The sequence below is a fragment of the Urocitellus parryii genome, chromosome 9, assembly GCF_045843805.1.
Source record: "Urocitellus parryii isolate mUroPar1 chromosome 9, mUroPar1.hap1, whole genome shotgun sequence".
Taxonomy (NCBI): domain Eukaryota; kingdom Metazoa; phylum Chordata; class Mammalia; order Rodentia; family Sciuridae; genus Urocitellus; species Urocitellus parryii.
In genome coordinates, this window is record NC_135539.1 from 83,459,056 (window position 1) to 83,478,934 (window position 19,879).

The 19,879-nt window shown below is 35.1% G+C and overlaps 1 protein-coding gene across 3 annotated transcripts in view; it reads left to right on the plus strand.

Annotated features, from left to right (window-relative positions):
• Arid4b (AT-rich interaction domain 4B) overlaps positions 1-19,879 on the plus strand; it is a 141,271-nt gene that overhangs the window by 118,076 nt on the left and 3,316 nt on the right. For all 3 annotated transcript variants that reach the window (XM_026412772.2, XM_077802250.1, XM_077802251.1), the window contains 6 exons: positions 2,673-2,757; positions 5,389-5,587; positions 9,073-10,287; positions 12,026-12,139; positions 14,484-14,699; positions 16,449-16,595. In XM_026412772.2, the coding sequence (XP_026268557.2) occupies positions 2,673-2,757; positions 5,389-5,587; positions 9,073-10,287; positions 12,026-12,139; positions 14,484-14,699; positions 16,449-16,595 (1,976 nt within the window). The remainder of the gene's footprint in view (positions 1-2,672; positions 2,758-5,388; positions 5,588-9,072; positions 10,288-12,025; positions 12,140-14,483; positions 14,700-16,448; positions 16,596-19,879) is intronic.

The window sequence follows — 19,879 nt, forward strand, 5'->3', positions numbered from 1 at the left end:
CCAAAAGAATAGTGTCAGAACAAGGGAATACCTCAACAAATTAATGTTAAGTACCAAAAAAGTGGATCGGGGAAAAAAAATGAAGGAGTCATAATATTAGCTAACATTTTACAGACTTTCAAGTTAATATGTAATTGCTGTAATAAGACATATAACCAGAGTGACCATGGTGGTTCACACATGTAATCCCAGCAATGTGGGAGGCTCAGGTAGTAGGATCACGAGTTTGAGTGCCAGGCTAGCCCAAGCAACTTAAAGTGACCTTGACTCAAATTTTTATAATAAAAATAAAGTGGTTATGGACGTAGCTCTGTGTTAGCGCACTCCTGAATTCAGTCCCCATTACTGCAAAGCAAAAGGTTAAAAAAAAAAAATCAGAGAGAGAAAGATAACCACTGACTTTCCAAATAATTTCAAAACCACATATGGTATTTGATGGTAATTTTGAAACAAAATTGTTACCCAGAATGATTAAGACCATAGTGATTAATTGCTATTATTGAAATAGTAATAAGAACTATTTATGCAGATTATTCTATCTAAGTCTAGATTGACGTCTTACTTGTAATAGTCTGCTTGGTCCAGTGGTCTTTCCACATCAAATTCTTTTGACAGTCAGTCAGTCAGTCCTTTGATACCATCCTTATTTTATAATTTCGGGGAAGAAGATGAGGATTACCAGATAGTGTCTGTATACTGTGGCATTTGGGAACTGAATACCAGCCTTTACTATATAACAAATAGTCTTTGGTTAAGAAAAGTTTTTTTAAAAGACATGTTTGTTTATCTCACATTAATGTTATGTGTAGCCACCATGAACTGCCTTTAGTGTATCTCAAATAGGAAATTTGTTTTCTTTTACTCAAATTTGATAGCACTGACTTCTTCCATAGTATATTCTCATAAAGGAACTTTTTAGGAATCACATTGAACTTTGTAGAGGGTTGGAAATTGGAGGTATTTTGTGTTAATATTCCATCATCTTCACAATTTTTAAAGGAACTAAATTGTTTCTTTTTTCTTTTTGCAGTGCTGGGCCTTAGACCCAGGGCCTCATACATGGTAGGCAGGCACTCTGCTATTGAGTTACTGCCAAGCTCTAAATGGCTTTTTAAAGTATAATGTAATTTTTTGTATTGCTGGGAAAGATAAAATGCATCATAAATGTATAGTAGATGCTGCTCTGCCAGAATAGTTCCCAAAGGAATAATAATACTTGCTTTTTAAAGCTATTCAGAGTACCTAACATATATTTGATCCTCAAAAATCTTTGTGTGGTATGTAGTCTTATTTTTTAGTGTATTTTTAAAAGCTGTCTTATGTTATACAGTGGAAAACTTGGCCTAGTATTGAGAATAGGAACATATGATGAGTAAGCAGGTATTATATTAAGACTTTTCCAGTGCTCCTTCCATTCCTTTCCCTGTTCTCATTGTTGCTCTCAGCAGCTTCCAGTGGGTGAGACCATGGCATGATCCCTTGCATGGAGTTGAGTCCTCAACAGTAATTTATACTAGCAGGTAGTTTATACTAGCTATATGTAGCCAGTAGTTTATACTAGCAGGATGTCATTTTGCCTGGGAGTTGCTATAGATAATTTTTAGGCTGTAGTAGCAGGAGAATGTAATTACCTTATCAAGTCATGACTCAAATAATTTACTTGTTCATTTGGGACCCTTGTTAATTTGTTTAGTATCACTAATTTAAAACCTCCTTTTCAAACTTTCATGTTCTAGAGTTTAAGATTTGAGTTTTTCTGCAATAATGTATGTAACGTTAGAACACAAAAAGTGAATGACAATTTATTTTATTTTATTTTTAAATTTTTTTTTAGTTGTAGATGGACACAATACCTTTATTTATTTATTTTTTAATGTGTTGCTGAGGATCGAACCCAGTGCCTTGTACATTCGAGGCAAGCGCTCTGCCACTGAGCCACAATCCCAGCCCGACATTTTATTTTTAATGTTTTTGCTTTCTAAGATTTTGCAGAAAATGAAAAAGTCATCGTTTTTTTTTTTCATAAACAAACAGCTTTATTGTAAGCAGTACTAAGTTGCACCCTGTAAAATCATTAAGACGAGAGGTCACCATAGCTCTCTTGATGTACAGCTGTCTATTCACATAGGAAGAAAGCATCTCAGAATACTGAAAATTTGACAGAATGTTTTTCTAGTATTTTATGAGCAGGCTTTTTTTTTCCCCTCTAGGTGGTTTTGCATCATCTATAAGTTACAGTAGGAGGCTTTTGAAAATCAGATAATGCCATTTAAAATCACCATGTTACCTTACCTTTCTGATGGATCTGGAGAAAATAATTGCCTACTTGCTGCTTAATAGCAAAACAAAACAGAAAGTGTAGAAAATACCGTGATTTTTTCCTAATACTTATTATACAGATTTGGTTTCTCTTTTGTGTAGCAGAGTAAGGAGTGCACCTCGGAGTCAAGACTTCTCGCCTTATCTAGTAGCTAAAATTGTGAACTTTGCCAAGTAAATCTCTTTGGGCCTTGGTAGCTTATTTATCAGACCCAGGAAATTGAACCAAGTGCTCTCCAAGATCTCCAGTTCTAAAATGTTACAGTTCTGTGTATAAGTTTCTCTTTAACGTGGTATAGGTTCTTCTGTGGTTTTATGTTTTGTATATTTACATCAGTTTCTTTTAATTTTAGATATGATGAATGGATTAAAGCAGATAAAATAGTAAGACCTGCTGATAAAAATGTGCCAAAGATAAAACATCGGAAGAAAATAAAGGTAAATGTGTTGATTTTGCTACACATGACTAGCTCTTAAAGAGCTTTTCCTCCAAAATGATGAGTTAAGTGTGTGCACTAATATTGTTCTTAGTTTTACACTCTCTTGAAATAGTGTGTTTTTTGTTTTTGTTTTGGTGCTGAGGATGGAACCCAGAGACACTCAACCCCTGAGCTATATCCCCAGCCCTTTTTTATGTTTTATTTAGAGACAAGAGTCTTGCTGAGTTGCTTAGGATCGTTAAGTGTTGGTTTGTTTTCTGGGTTTTTTTTTTTTTTTTTGGTACCAGGGATTGAACTCAGGGGTACTTGACCATTAAGTCACATCTCCAGCCCTGTGTTATATCTTATTTAGGGTCTCAGTTGCTTAGTGCCTCGAAATCGCTAAGGCTGCCTTTGAACTTGCGATTCTACTGTCTCAGCCTCCCAAGCCACTGGGATTACAGGCATGCACCCAGCTAAAATAGCATATTTATGAATGCTGTATTTTTTCAGCTTGTTGGAATGCATTTTTAGAAATAATGCTAAATGATTTTTGAGGCTTCATCAGTCCCAATGTTGTATAAAACCACCCAACCAGTTTCCACTTAACCTGCTTCAACACTTTTCTCTACTTCTGGTCCCAGTTACCAGCCTTAAAGTAGTATGGCTGGGAAACATGGGTTAAACCGTTCTGTGGAAGAAAAGATTTTTGAAGGCAGAGGAGAGAGCCTAGCCTATCTGACAAGTCATCTTTTTATCTTGTCTTTCTCTGACTGTAGGTAGTGGCTTAGAGTATATTCATAAGAGCCTCACATGTTGCATCAGTACCTCAGGTACCTACTAATGAGCTCACATGGAAAATTGTTATTACAGTTACATGTGATAGAATTCTATTCTTTTAGACTAAATCTTTTTGAATGTTTGATGAGAAAGCAGACCTTTAGATTTTTAGAATTTTTAATGTTTTTTAATTCTTTGATATATTTACTTTGGGAAGCTTAATAGTTCTTCTGAAATTCAGTCTTCATATTCAAAGTGAAGAGCTATTTACCTTCTTGCCAAATGTTATCCTATTGTCCCCAGATAGTGGAAAAACTTTTCCCTAAATTGGTTCTTCTTTACTTACTATGAATTAAGTCTGTGTTTTTAAATTTTTGGTATAGCTGTAACTCAGGACTTCTTAACCCCTTTATATTCTCACTCTTGGTCTTTACCATAAAGTATATAAATAACACTGTATTTAGCATTGTTTTTAGTTACTGGAAGAATATTTTTTTGTAGCACTCAAAAAAGCCAATGTCTTTATACAAAAAACAGAGCAACTGTTTGAGCAATATTTCCAAGGTGAAGGATAGATTAGGGGTGCAATAAACAATGTTAGAATATTACATAATGATTACATAGAAAATTTTTTTCTATAAATATTTGCCTCTATTCAATTCTTGATGACTCCTCAGGCATATTAAAATTCCTGATCATGGGGAAGAGCCTTGTGAATTTTTAAAAGGTTTTCTAGGTAATATTTTCCCATACTGTACAGAACTCCTTGGAATACCTGTGCTTAGCCCCCATCCTCTGCATTTCTGATTCAGTAGATCTGAGATCAGATTTAGGAATTGGTATTTCTAACAAGTTTCCGGAGAATGCTGTTGTTGGGCCAGGAGCCACACTGAAGAGTCACCTAAAGGCACATCTATTATTAAATGTAGGGAATTAACTTCTTTTCTGCTCATATGAAATAATAAGCTATATACCATTCTTAGGAGAATTTAAAAATAATCACTCAAATATGGTAGTATAGTTAGATAACAGGACTTCTGAATTGTTTATTGCTAACCCACACTTCTGAGTTTGCTAAATTATATTTTTTCTATGAGGAATTTTTAAAAATTTTCTTTTAGTTGTACGTGGACATATTACCTTTTATTTATTTGTATGTGGTGCTGAGGATTGAACCCAGGGTCACACATGTGTTATGCAAGTGTTCCACCTCTGAGCCTCAACTGTAGCCCTTTACGAGGCATTTTATAGCAAAATTTAAAAAATATTTTTCGGAAAATATGTAAGCCTCAGCTCATCTGTTTATAAGCAGAGAGTTTGAGAAAATTTCAAATTTTCCCCGAAATGTCAAATTTTTTTCAATGAAGTAAGAAAGTTTCCCTTGACTTGATCTTACAACTGATCATTTGTTTAGAGTTTTTCAAAGCTGTCATTTAAATGAAAATATGGAATATTGTCATTACCATCCCACACTTTATAATGAGAGTGTGAAATTTTAAAACAAACAGGTTAAAATTGTGTTTCTTTTTTTGTGCATGAATATTTAATTTGAACATACTGTGATTTTTAGTTTTAAAGAATTGGTAATATCAGTTATTAGTATATTTATTTGTTGGTTTAAAATTCCTGTCTGATTACTGATTTGATTCCCTGTATTACGTGGTAAATACAAAACCTTTTTGCTCATTCTATAGTATTTTGTTTAATAAGTTTTTAAAAACCTTGGCTTTTTGAAAGGGGGCTTTATATATTCTGTTGAATAGTTAAATAACAATATATCCTATAACTTTTAGTTAAAATGGTATTAACACTGTTATTTATAAATTCCTTATGATAATGTATGATCAACATTTTTTTTTGCTTTATGCAGAATAAATTAGATAAAGAAAAAGACAGAGATGAAAAATACTCTCCGAAAAACTGTAAACTTCGACGATTGGCAAAACCACCATTTCAGACAAATCCATCTCCTGAAATGGTATCCAAACTGGATCTCACTGATGCCAAAAACTCTGATACAGCTCATATTAAATCCATAGAAATTACTTCCATCCTTAATGGACTTCAAGGTAAAAAAGCAGATATTTTATTGCATGCAAGTGTTTGGTTTTAGTTTCTGTAAGTTAAATTATATAAAGACAATTCATCGTCATTAGTAGGTTGCTTTTTAGTGAGAATTTTGTTACCTCTTATGTTTGAAAAAAAATTGGTCATTGATTAAGACACCATGAAATTTTAGTTAAAATATAATATTCATCTTTCATTTATTTCAGGAACTTTTTGTTGTTGTTGTTGCCATAAAGAACAGTGTATCTTAAACAATATCAGACTGTAAAACTGTATCTTCAACAATATCAGATTGTAAAACTTTACACTTGATCTTAGCCAAAAGGCCGAGAAGCGATAGATTGTAAAACTTTAATACCAAACTCTGTTTATCTTGATTACATCTGTTAAAATTTCTTTTATGGTGGCATTATAGCTTAGTATAAAAGGCAGAATGAAGTAAAAAGTATCAAGTAACAAAAGCAGTAGGACTTTTGTTAAATTCACTTTGCAGGAAAGGAGGGACATCTGACCTTTGAACTAAGGCCTTAGAGAAATTATATTCCTAAAAACATTTTCACATTGCTCATGTTTTGAGACTGTTGATTTTTTTTTTAGAATTTTGAATATAATAGAAATTGGTTTTTGACCCTTATTTTAGGTGAATATTTACATGAAACTATTTTTCTCTAAGACAAATGCTGTATAGTATTGAAAGTTTGAGTTTTACAAGTTTTCTAATATATATGATAGAATAATCTATGGAAAATATATGTAGAATTTGAAGGACTGTAATATTATGGATACTAGTGTATCTCCACAGTCATGAGCAAATTGTATTTACTTAAAATCCCCAGAAGTACTTACCACTCTTGACTTGTGTGTGATTACCCACCCACCTACTTTACTTCTTTCCTTCTCTCTCCCTGTCTCCCCTCTCCCCTCTCATTCTTCTCACTTTCTTTTTGTCAAGGGGGTACCAAGGATTGAACCCAGGGGCACTTAACCATTCAGACATCTCCAGCCCTTTTTAATTTTGAAACAGGGTCTCCTAAGTTGTTGAGGCTGACTTTGAACTTGGAATCCTCCTGCCTTAGCCTCCCAAGCCACTGGGATAACAGGCATGTGCCACCAGAGAGAATATTATTTAGATTTTTAAAAATTGAACAGAAGACATGAGCCTGTCTTTGTACAAAAGCTCCCTCAGAATGCTGTTTGAGTAGAGTTCTCTAAGTTGTATCTGATTAGGAATTGGCTTCTTTTGAGAGTTACAGAAGCTTCTCCAGGGAATTCATTTGGATGAGGTCATAACAAGTTCTGGGTAACAGGTACTCACCACATTTAGAATGTCTGAAACAGTTTGAAATGGATGACTAGTAAAAATGCTCTGTAGGAACAGAAGGATGCTCTGTGTTTTCTGAGAATAGGCTTCTTTTGATTGACCTCTAGCTTTCAGAAGTAAATGATGTCAGCTGATGTAGGTAGTACCACAATAAGACATGGAGGGAAAGTTGGAATTTCATTAGCATGTACTCAAAACAATATAAAGAATAAAAAGAAAGACTATACAAAGGCTGTAGGCCCCTTAATAGACTATACATTGGCCCTCAGTATGACTGTCTTTAGAAATAACACTACACTAGTTTGAACTGGTTTCCTTTTACATCTGGTGAACAGCTATCTTCCCAGGAAAGATACATTTATTTTAGGGTGGAATGGACAGATGGGAGGGATCTCCCTTCAATGTAGTACTGGAAATTCCTTTCTTGATATCAGGCCTCCCTATTCAAACTCTTGTTTTGATATGGCACATTTTCTAGTAGCTCCTTAAAGATGAGTATAAGGGAAGGAAAGTAAATTTTTTAGACACTGAAAGTATTTATTTACTTTTGCAAATGGCTTTATTCTATTTATGATTGAGTAGTTTAGTCTGTTTTCTCTAGTATAAGAGAATGCTGTACTCTGGACAATTTATAAAGAAAAGAAAATTATTTTTCACAGTTGGGGTGGCTGAAGAGTCTACTGTCAGGTCACTGGTATCTGGTGAGGGCCTTCTTGCTGTGCTGTATAATAGCATGGTGAGGGCATCATCACATGACAAGAGAGTTTTATGTAACAAAGCCACTCCTGTTGCACAGCTAACTTAACCCTGTGACAATGACATTAATCTGTTCATTAGGGGGTACCCTCATGGCCTAATCACCTCTTAATGGCCCCAACTCCCAACATTGTCATGGTAGCAATTAAACATGAGTTTATAGGACATTGAACTGCATCAGCTAGCATTGTTCAGTTGTTTGTCTGTTTTTTCTTTTAGTATCATTTCCGTTAAGTCCTCTGCTCTTCCAATTCCTGATTCTTTGTGACTTGTTTTATTATCGTTTTTTGTTTTTGTACTGGAATTGAGCCCAGGGACACTCTACCACTGAGTTACACTCCCAACCCTTGTTATTTTTTGTTTTGAGATAAGATCTTGCTGCAGTTGCCTAAGCTGGCCTCCCCCCATTGCAGTCCTCCTGCCTCAACCTCCCAAGTTGCTGAGTGGTTTTTGTTTTGCTTCCCTCCCTCCCCTGCCCCAAAGAATTTGTTTTTAATGTCCTCAAATTCCATAATGAGATACACCTTGTGTAAATGTATTTTCTGCACCTGTGGTGTGTACTCTGTCATTCTAGGAGCTTGCATTTGTGTTTCAGACAGTTTTCTTGAGTGATTTTGTTGATTATTTCTTCCACTTTTTTGTCCAGTTAGTTCAGTATTATACCTTGTACAGTATACTCCAGTATATTTTTAAGTTTGGAGGGGGCTTTTAATTATTTTTTTAAATTTTCCATTAATTTTTATTAAATTTCTGTACTTTTCTGATTCTTTTATTGACTATACATTTAACAGTTATGCTATTTGACTGCTTTAATGCTTAAATTTTTTTAATTAAACTTGCTTTTTATTTATTTATTTATTTATTAGTATCAGAGATTGAACCCAGGGGTGCTTTACCACATGAGCTACATTCCCAGCTTTTTTAAAAAAAATTTTGAGATAGGGTCTCACTAATTTGCTGAGGCTGGCTTTGAACTTGCAGTTCTCTTGCTTCAGCTTTCTGAGTTGCTGGCATTATAAGCGTGCCCCAGCCTGCCTAGCTTAAATTGGTTTTATTTTTTTAAGAGTTCTATTTCCTGCATGTTTTTGTACCAGGTTCTGCTCATGTACAATTAGCTTTATTGAGTTCTAATTTGCATAAAATCAAATTTACAACTTCTGTATTTATAATTTGATGAGTTTGGCAAGAGAGATCCAGTGGTGTGAGTAACACTATGATCATGATATAATAGACCATTTCCATTTAGGGTGAGTGTTTTCACCTTTTAGAAAGAATTTCTTCACCTATGAAGTGGGGATAAAAGCTGCAGGGACTGTAAACCTAGGAGCTGTTACATTAAGTGCCTGGCACTTAGAAGACATTGCTTATGTTCACATTCTCATCATGTTTTTTCTCCCTCTTGTTTTTTAGCTTCTGAAAGTTCTGCTGAAGACAGTGAACAGGAAGATGAAGGAGGTGCCCAGGACCTAGATAATAATGGCAAAGAGGAATCAAAGATGGATCATTTGACACATACCAGAAATGAACTTATTTCAAAAGAGGAACAGAATAGTTTGTCTTTGCTGGAAGAAAGCAAAGTCCATGCAGATTTGGTAATGTCCAAACCAGTATCTAAGTCTCCAGAAAGATTAAGAAAAGACATAGAAGGAATATCAGAAGATACTGATTATGAAGAAGAAGATGAAGTCACAAAAAAGAGAAAGGATGTCAAGAAGGACATAACTGACAAATCTTCAAAGTCACAAATAAAACGTGGGAAAAGGAGGTATTGCAATACAGAGGATTGTTTAAAAACAGGATCACCTGGTAAAAAGGAAGAGAGGGCCAAAAGCAAAGAATCACTTTGCATAGAAAACAGCAGCAACAGCTCTTCAGATGAAGATGATGAAGAAAAATCGAAAGCAAAGATGACACCAACGAAGAAATATAACGGTTTGGAGGAAAAAAGAAAATCTCTGCGGACAACTGGTTTCTATTCAGGATTTTCAGAAGTAGCAGAAAAAAGAATAAAACTTTTAAATAACTCTGATGAAAGACTTCAGAACAGCAGGGCTAAAGATCGGAAAGATGTCTGGTCAAGTATTCAGGGACAGTGGCCCAAAAAAACACTGAAGGAGCTTTTTTCAGACTCTGATACTGAAGCTGCAGCGTCCCCACCTCATCCTGCCCCAGAAGAGGGGGCAGCAGAGGAGTCACTGCAGACTGTGGCTGAAGAGGAGAGTTGTTTACCTGGTGTAGAGCTAGAAAAAACACCGCCAGTTAGTGTCGATAGCAAGCCCATTGAAGAAAAAGCAGTAGAAGTCAGTGACAGAAAAACAGAATTTCCAAGTAGTGGCAGTAACTCAGTGCTCAATACTCCTCCTACTACACCAGAATCGCCTTCATCAGTCACTGTTACAGAAGCCAGTCAGCAGCAGTCTTCTGTTACAGTGTCGGAGCCCCTGGCTCCAAATCAAGAAGAGGTTAGAAGTATCAAGAGTGAAACTGACAGCACAATTGAGGTGGAGAGTGTCGGGGGAGAGCTGCAAGACCTCCATTCTGAAGGGAACAGCTCACCTGCAGGCTTTGATGCCAGTGTGAGCTCCAGCAGTAGTAATCAGCCAGAACCAGAACATACTGGAAAAGGTGAGGAAGAAAAAGCATGTGTTGACTTTAGGATCTTCCCACCTACAGTTTTAATGCTTTCACAGTATCTCTCCTTATATTGTGACATTTAAGTGCCATACTTGTGTGAACCCAATAAAATAAAAAATTTGGAATGTAATTTGAAAATAATGATGATTGAATACATTTAAGAGCTTGAGGTTTTAATGTCCTTTGCCTTAACCATCCATGACATATCAAGGGAACGGAACACATGCGAGAAATTAGACCTAGGCCCAAAGCCAAGCCTGTTTGAAAATTTGTTACACTGGTTTACTGTATGGCATGAGCACCTTAAATAGATTTCTGTGACATTGTTTTTGCATTTGTAATGTGCAGTTTTTCACATATATTTTGATTTATTGATAGACCTTCCATCTTTAACTAAATACTGTATGTAGGCGTTTGGAACAACCAACTGTCCAGGCACTTGCTATCTGCAAATGACCATGTCAAACTGATCTTCAAGCCTAACTAACTTAGGAAAGTTTGTAAAGGAATTTGATGCTTCCTTAGATGCATAGCCCCCAAATTGAAGGACCAATGTTTTTGTTAATAACCTAAAGTAATACTTTTTAAATTTTTTTTCAGAAGTACTTGAAAGTGGAAATTCAAATTAGTACTTTGTATATATATTAATGTCTACTGATGTTGCCATACCTATATTCTGTCATCATTTTTCCTATAAACCAGTTTGTTCAGGTGTATTAAAGTACATTTTAAACTTAGCCTTGGCTTTGAAACACACATTTTCTCTTGTGAAGTTAGAGCACCAGAGGGTATATGTTTCATATAACATGTCAGATTTTAGTGTACTTGCTTTAGGTTTTTAGTCTAGATCAGATTGTCTAATTAAAAATTTCTCACAAATTTTTTCTTAAAACATGTCTTTTTAAAATTTTTTGAAGTAAATAAGTAAAAAAAATATAGTTGCAATTGGGATGTTCAAGTACAGCTACTGCAATTGCATTTATGTGCCGTGCTGTCTTGGAAGCTGCATAATCCAAGCAGAAGGCTAGATCTGGGCTTTCAGCAGTAATGTTGCAATGCCAGTTCTACAGAGCTTGCGTCCTTACCATATTCCTCATACCTTAAAGGAGATTAAAATTAGCCCAGAATAGAATATCATGTCTGCAGACAGACTAAATCATCTCTGCCCGTTTGAATCTGTGTGTGTGTGTGTGTGTGTGTGTGTGCGCGCGCGCGCACAGAGTTGGGAATCATGTGTTTATTAACCAGTGCCCTAAGCACCAAGTTTTTAAAATAAGTTGGTAAAAACAAGTGTGAATTTCTTCCAGAATTTATCTCATTAATATCAGAGTATTTATTTTCAAATTATATTAATTCATTAACATTTTAAGCTGTTTAAACTTAAATCTTACTATTTTGGTTTTTATTAAATCGTAAGTTCAGGTTTTCAGTATGTATCCATTTTTAAATTACTAGACTCATAAATTCATCATTTTTGAATTACTAGACTACTCAGAACTATTTTCAGTTTATATGTAAGTTTTTTTGCTTTCCAAAACCACTTTAACTTATGCATAAGAATTCATCTTCATTAATGACAGTATATCAAAAATTGGTAGTGATTTCTGTGATAATTTATAAATCTCATAGAGAATATGTAGTTTGAAATTATTTTCTAAAATGTAAAATTATTAAATACCTAGGGAATGTTTGATTTATTTTGTGTTACTTAATTTATTTCCTGTCATAGCCTGTACAGGTCAGAAAAGAGTGAAAGACGCTCAGGGAGGAGGCAGTTCATCAAAAAAGCAGAAAAGAAGCCATAAAGCAACAGTGGTAAACAACAAAAAGAAGGGAAAAGGCAGTAAGTGTGAAACCTCTAATTTTTAAAATACAACAATAATAGCTGATGTATTTTTTCCTCCCATTAAGAAAAGGATATTCAGGATGTGGAATAGTTCAACATTTTGATTTTGTTTCCATCCTCAAAAAAGTTAATTATAGAAGTTTTCTGATCCTAGCTATATTCTACAATTAAACAATGTTGGTATTATTCAGCCTTGGTATTGACTGCTGGTGAATGATCACATAATTTTTTTTTTTTTTTTTTTTAAAGAGAGAGAGAAAGGGAGGAGAGAAAGAATTTTAATATTTATTTTTTAGTTTTCAGCGGACACAACATCTTTGTTTGTATGTGGTGCTGAGGATCGAACCCGGGCTGCACGCATGCCAGGCGAGCGCGCTACCGCTTGAGCCACATCCCCAGTCCACATGATTCTTTTTAAAATGTAGCCAGCATAATGTAAATACCAATATCTTTGTTAGCTTTATGTTTCACAGTTCTTTCCACTTGATTGTATATGTCTCATATTATGAAATACTTCAATCGTACAGTGAAATAAATTAGTAATTCTTCAAGGAAATATCAGCATTCAAGTAAACAATCAAGATAGCTTCAGAGGTATAATTCCCACAATTCCAGGCTATGACTCATATCTTGAGCACTCTAAACCATGTGACCTGAGAGCAGCTACAAATAATACTTTGGCTGAGTATGTTCCAGCTTAAGACATTAGTAATGACTCTCTCCATCAACTTGCCCAGAACATAATACTGTATTTCTTCTGAGGGCTGCACATTTGATCTCTCTTTTTTTTGTAGACAACATAAGAAGCAGAAAATATGTAAAGAATTTTTTTTCAGGTGCCCCACATTGACCTCCTGCTGCTCTTCCAGGAGACTCCTGCCACCTCCACTGCCTGACCTTTGCTAGCAGCCGGCTTGGCTGCACTTCAGTGCAGAAAAGGGTTATTCGGCCAGCTCCCCGAGGTTCTGCTGAGCCCATATGACTTCCAGGCGGTGAATATGGCATCCCTTGGGGCCCCGGGCGGCTGTGCTCAGCAAGGCCACGAAAGGCAGGCTGAGGCAGGCCACTGCATAGAGTGGGGCCAAACCTTGGGCAGCTTAGCTAGGAGTTTCCAGGGGTTCCAGAGCAGCAGTGGGGGCTGGGCCTGGAGGGGATTTGTACAAGATATGTGTAAAAGAGTGGTAGAGTTTCTTTATTCCCAAACACCACAAAGGGAGGAATTGCTTTATACCTTTGTTATTTGGAATACTTTTGAGACTTTGAGAGCCTGTTTTTTGGTTTGTTTTGGGTTTTCCTTTTATTTTCTGGTTGCTATTAATGAAGAATCAATAAGCACATGACAGGTCACAAATTATTTGGTGTATCTGAAAGGATGTAATTGCTTATTTTTCTTACCCTGTGATGTTTTTGTCTTCAAGACTTTGCCATTTGAATGATATTTTCTAAGAGTGTCCATTTTTAATGAGTAAACATATATCTTTACAAAGATATAGCCATTAATTGTATTCTCCCATTTTATTTACTGGGCTTCTGCATGGTAAATCCAAAAGAGTTGTCCATTCTCTGAGGATAATTTAGTAAATTAACTCTGATGGAATCTCAAAATAATACCTTTTATCCAGAAAAAGGTAATTTATAGCAGTACTAATTCTGCCACCTATTCACCTGGTAAGCTATCGTGGTTATATATTTCCATTTCATTACTGAAACATCACTAACAAAGGCAGATGTGACATGATTATTACACAGACTTCTGCATTCTTCATGAAGTATGGAGTATATCTAGCAGGGGAGACTGATGGGTTTATTGTAGCCAGTAAGCTGTAACATAGCAGGTACTTAAGAAGAAATTTATTATACATGTCAAAATTTAGAGTTTTTTCCCCAAGGAATTGTTTATTGAATATTATGATTATGCTTCATTATTTGCTTGTGGCCCAAGTGTTAAAGTGCACACAATCTGAATTTATTGAAATGAGTTTCTACAGTGAGTTAGTTTAAAAGATGGTACATTCTACTTTATGTATTAATATGATAGAATAAAAAAAAAACCATTCCAATGATTACTGTCTATTTAACAGTCTACTTAGTAAAATAAAAGGTTATTATGACTTTTTAAAACCTAGTATTGGCAGTTCAGGTAAGAAGAGTTTTTTTTTTTTTTTCTTAATTAAGATACTTCTGCATTTGCATGTGATTTTCTAGGTTTTATAGGCAGGTTGTTTATTGTAGTGGTAAATTAAAATGGTTAACTTTGGTAGCTACTAAAATCTGGGCCAAAATACATTGTTACATTTTTTGTTTGTTTGTTTGTTTGTTAATTCTTTTCTTTTTCTTTCAGCAAACAGTAGTGATAGTGAAGAACTTTCAGCTGGTGAAAGTGTAACTAAGACTCAGCCAGTCAAGTCAACCTCCACTGGAATGAAGTCTCACAGTACCAAATCTCCTGCAAGAATGCAGTCTCCTGGAAAATGTGGAAAGAATGGAGATAAGGACCCTGATCTCAAGGAGCCTAGTAATCGATTACCCAAAGTTTACAAGTGGAGTTTTCAGATGTGTAAGTGATGTGCATTAAAAATTGATCAGCAGAAACTTTATTTTAGTAACTTTTTCTCCACATTTTTTATTAGTGCAGTATAGTGGTGATGGGATTTGTTGTTATATATTTGTACATGCACACATTATAACAATATAATTTGACCAACATCTCTTCCCAGCACTTGTTCCCTCCTCCCTCTCCCCCCCATCCCCTTGTCCCTTTCCTCTCTCTCCATCTCTTTGATTTCCACGAGATCCACCCTCACCTTTCTTTTCCCTTTTCCTTTCAAGCTTCTCCATATGAGCATACATTCATCCCTTTACCTCTGCGTTTGACTTATTTCATTTAACATAATGGTCTCTAGTTTTAGCCATCTTCCTGTAAACGACATATTACATTCTTTTTGTGGGTGAATAAAACTCTATTATGTATGTGTTTGTGTATATGTAGGTATATATCTCCTAGTAACTGTTGATGCAAATACTAAAAAGGAGTCTACCAAACCTGAGAGGAATTTTAATCAATTGCAGCATATAGACCTTACTTGGATCATGATTTGAATACACAAATTGGTAAAAGAAAAATTTTAAGGAAGTCAAAGGACAGTGTCAACGCTTGAGTTGATATATCTGATACGATATTGGGAATATGCTTTTAAACAATAAGGTGTTGGGATAGGGATACAGATAAGACAAGATTTGCCATAAATTGAAAAATTACTAAAGCTGGGTAAGGATACTTCTCTCTATACTTCATATATGTAAGAAATTGCCAGAATAATTATATAATTTTCCTTGTACAGGGGATTGAATTCAGGGGTGCTTTACCACTGAGCCTACACCCCAGTGCTTTGTATTTTTATTCATTTACTTTTTGAGGTAGGGTCTCTCACCAAGTTATCTTAGGCAAGCAAGCCTTGAACTTTCAACTCTTCTGTCTCTGCCACCCCAAATCGCTGTGATTGCAGGCTTGCACCAGTGCCCCTGGCTGAAATTTCTTTTTTAAAAAAAAAACAAAAAAAAAACAGCCTACAGCAGAGTTTCTCACATGGGCAGATACCTCAAGTATTCATAGGACATTGAAAATGTTCTAAGATTTTTAGGTCTTTTAAATTTTTCTTCCAATTTAAGTTATACACATTTTAATAAAATCTCTTTAAAATTATAAAGGTAAAAGATAATCTGGGGGGAGGGTATGAGGAATGAAATTCAGGGGCATTCAACCACTGAGCCATATCCCCAGCCCTATTTTTTTTTTTTTTTTTAAGAGACAGGATCTCACTGAGTTTACTTAGCAAGCCTTACCATTCTTGAGGCTGGTGCTGAACTTGTGATCCTCCTGCCTCAGCCTCCTGACCCACTGGGATTATAGATGTGCACCACTGCAAAAAAGAAAAATTTATCCATACTTCTGTCACTCAGAAATATATACAGTGTTAACATTTGGGTGTCTTTCCCATCTTATTTCTACATATGATATTTTTAAATCATACACGATAGTGCTACTGTTCGTATGACTAGGGATTTTAGCACACTAGGGTTATAAGGTCTTTAATTCTGTACATATTCATTCATTCAACAGATCTTGTGTTTTTGCATAAGGTATTATTCTAAAATAGAGAAAGAATCTCAGGAGACAAATATTTAGAAGTCTGTTTGTTCATTTTATCTACTTTGGCCTTATTCTACAACCACACTCTATGTTCTCTTTTTTGTATCAATTTTTTTCCCCAAAATGCATATTAATAGAAGTTTTATAAATTGACAGCGGATCTAGAAAATATGACAAGTGCTGAACGCATTACAATTCTTCAAGAAAAACTGCAAGAAATCAGAAAACATTATCTGTCCTTAAAATCTGAAGTAGCTTCCATTGATCGGAGGAGAAAGCGTTTAAAGAAGAAAGAGAGAGAAAGTAAGTATTTCATTAGTTAATTTATATTATAAAATTAAGTTCACTCAATCATTTTTAAAATATTTTCTGTTTATTTATTTTATTTATTATAAAGTGGACATAATACTTTTATTTTTATGTGGTGCTGAGGATCGAATCCAGTGCCTCATGCATGCTAGGCGTGCTCTACCTCTGAGCCACAATCCCAACCCCTCCAAATCATTTAATATGCACAAAGTAATTATAAAAATCTGAATGTAATAAGATTTAATATTTCACTTGTACTTTTGATATAAACATTGTCACACAATGAATATTTCATAGCAAGCAAGAAAAGTACAGCTGAAATGTAAGTAGTTGATTTGCAAAGTGAAAGTGAATATTTTTAGCCTACTTAAACCAGCTTACTGCTCTGTAGTTAATGTAGGTTTATGTCATCTGTGGAATGGAGAACTTTTTATCCAAAAATCATACTTTCACTTTCACAGAGCTCACAATCTACCCCTAAAAGGTGAATAAAATAATTTTAGTTAATGAAAAGCACTATGAAGAAAATTGAGGGATATTTAGGTAGTAGTGACTGAATGGGTTACTCTATTTAAAAATGTATTTTTAATAGATAATATTCTTTCTTCTTTAACAGGGTATAGTATGATGTTTCATATTCACACATTGTGTAGTAATCAATTCAGGATATTTATGTATTATATATCAAACATTCATCATTTCTTTATTGAGAACATTCAAATCCTATCTTCTAGCTGTTTTGAATGTTATAACACACTTTTGCTGACTGATGACCCTTTTGTATATCATAGTACACCAAAAATGTATTCCTGTCTAGCTGATATGCTGTAACCATTAACTAAACTCTCTCCATGTCTCCTTCTTCTTTACTCTCCCCAGCCTATGGTAACTACTGTTTTATTTTTTGAAACCAGCTTGTTTAGATTTCACGTGTAAGTGAAATAGAAGTACAGATCTTTTCTACAGACTTATTTTTATATTCTTTGGATATGTACTCAGTAGTGGGATTGTTGGACCATTTGGTATTTATATATTTAATTTTTGAGGAAATTACATTCTGTTTTCCATCAGGAGTGTACTAATTGACCTTCCTACCAATAGTATATTAGATAATTTCCTTTGCTGGGTGGGATACTTTAGTTAAAGATGGTTGGGATATTTTTACTGAGATGTTAGTGACAAGAGGAAGTGAAATAAAATCTGGGAAAGAGTTTTCTTGGGCTCCAATTTAAACAACAACAACATAGACTGGGCTACTTAACATTAGAAAGTATTTTCTCATAATTCTGTAGGCTGAAGGTCCAAGATCATGGTTCCAGTATGGTCCATGTCCTTCCCCAGGCCCCCCCCCCCATGCTTTCTGGATGCTAGCTGCCTTCTTGCCATGTCTTCACATGGCTTCTGTGTCTGTAGGTATCCTTTCTCCTTTTTATATAGACACCAGAGTTGTCATTCTAGGGACCCACACTTTACTATGTTAATCACCTCCATATCTACAAATAACAGTCACATTGACAATTAGGGATACAAAATAGTGTTTTGGAAATACACAATCGAGTTCATAATGAAAGTCCTGGACTGAGAGAAAAACAGGCCCTTAATACAGCATTTCTCAAATGTGGCACTATTGACATTTAAAAAAATATTTTTTTTAGTTGTAGATGGACATATCTTTATTTTATTTATTTATTTTTATGTGGCACTGAGGATTGAACCCAGTGCTTCTCACATTTGAGGCAAGCACTCTACCACTAAGCCACAACCCCAGCCCACTATTGACATTTTGAGCCAGATAACTTTTTGCTAAGTGTGTCATAGTGTGTTGAGAGCAGCATCCCTGGCCTCTATTAGATACCAGTAGCACTTCACAGTGGTGAGAACCAAGAATGTCTCCAGATGTTACCAAATGTCCTCAGGATGGTGGGAGATGGGTAAAATTACCCCAGGTTAAGAATCAGCACTCTGAGGTGAGAATGGTAAAAATATCAGCCAGGAAAGCAGAGGGCAAATCGTGTGGGGCCATGTAGGTCACAATGAGGAAATAAGATTTTATTCTGAGTGAAATGAACAGTTCCTGAAAAGTTCAGGAAGCGAAATTGAATGATATCTTTGAAGGTTTATTGTCTGCTGGGTGGAGAGTAAAGTGTGCGGGGGCAGCAGTGAAAGCAGTGTTGGTAAAGGGACCCCATTGCTGTAGTTGACGTAGGAGTTGGTGATTTGACCCGGGATGACTGCAATGCAGATGGAGGTAGATTAATTTTGAGTTAACAGCAATGCTAATGTATTGAATTTGGTGGGTAAAGGAGAGGAATTGAAGATAATTTTAGTTTTTTGACTAAAACAGCTGTGGACACATGTTGTCATTTGTAAATGGTGTAGCTCCAGAAAAGACAAGACATGGATTGTGGAGCAGAACAAGGTTCACATACTGTTTTATCCATGGTGAATTCTAATTCTATTAGATATCAAGGTGGAAATGTCAAATAGATCCTCCTGCCTCTCAGCTTCCCCAGTTGCAAGGATTACAGGCATGTGCCACCACACCCAGCTAAAGCACTTTCATTTGTATTTTCCTTTTTCTTTAAATGAGGTTATTTTTTTTTTCCCTTTGACTTATCTGGTTTCATGGTACTCTAAACTCTTTCAACCTTAATTTTAGTTTGTTTTGATTTGTGGGGTGGGTGAACATCTGAGTTATAAGAGTATTTGAAAAGAAATTAAATGTTAATATATAGAAAGTATATATAGGAGCATTCAGTTAAAGGAAGGGGATTTTAATGTTTTATGTGTTTGATGTCATGTAATCATTTTTAAATGATTAAAAATAAGGTATAGTAATCATTCCAATTGTTTAAATGATTTCACTAGAACACCTCACTCTTCGGTAACCAAAGCCTTTCTAATAGGAATTTTCTATGTCATAAGACATCAATCCAGAAATAGTTCCTTCACAGCAGTGTTCTGTAAGTCTGGTCAATCACAAATATTCTGTAATGACAGACTATGATATTTAGATGTGTTCTCTGAGTACTTAGCATTAAAAGTCAATTTCTAAGTACAAGTGAAAAAAAGTAGAAAAGTGATTGTCATGACTAATCAATAAAATGCAAATCAAGTAAGGTATCACTCTTTGCTGGGGGTAGGGAGATAACCCCAAAACCCTATATATATCTAAAATCAATACTAGGGAAAAAAAATAGTGAGATTCACATGTTTATGCATTGCTGAATGCTTTTACATAGTTAGCTTGTAAACATTTTGTCAGATATATCTGAATA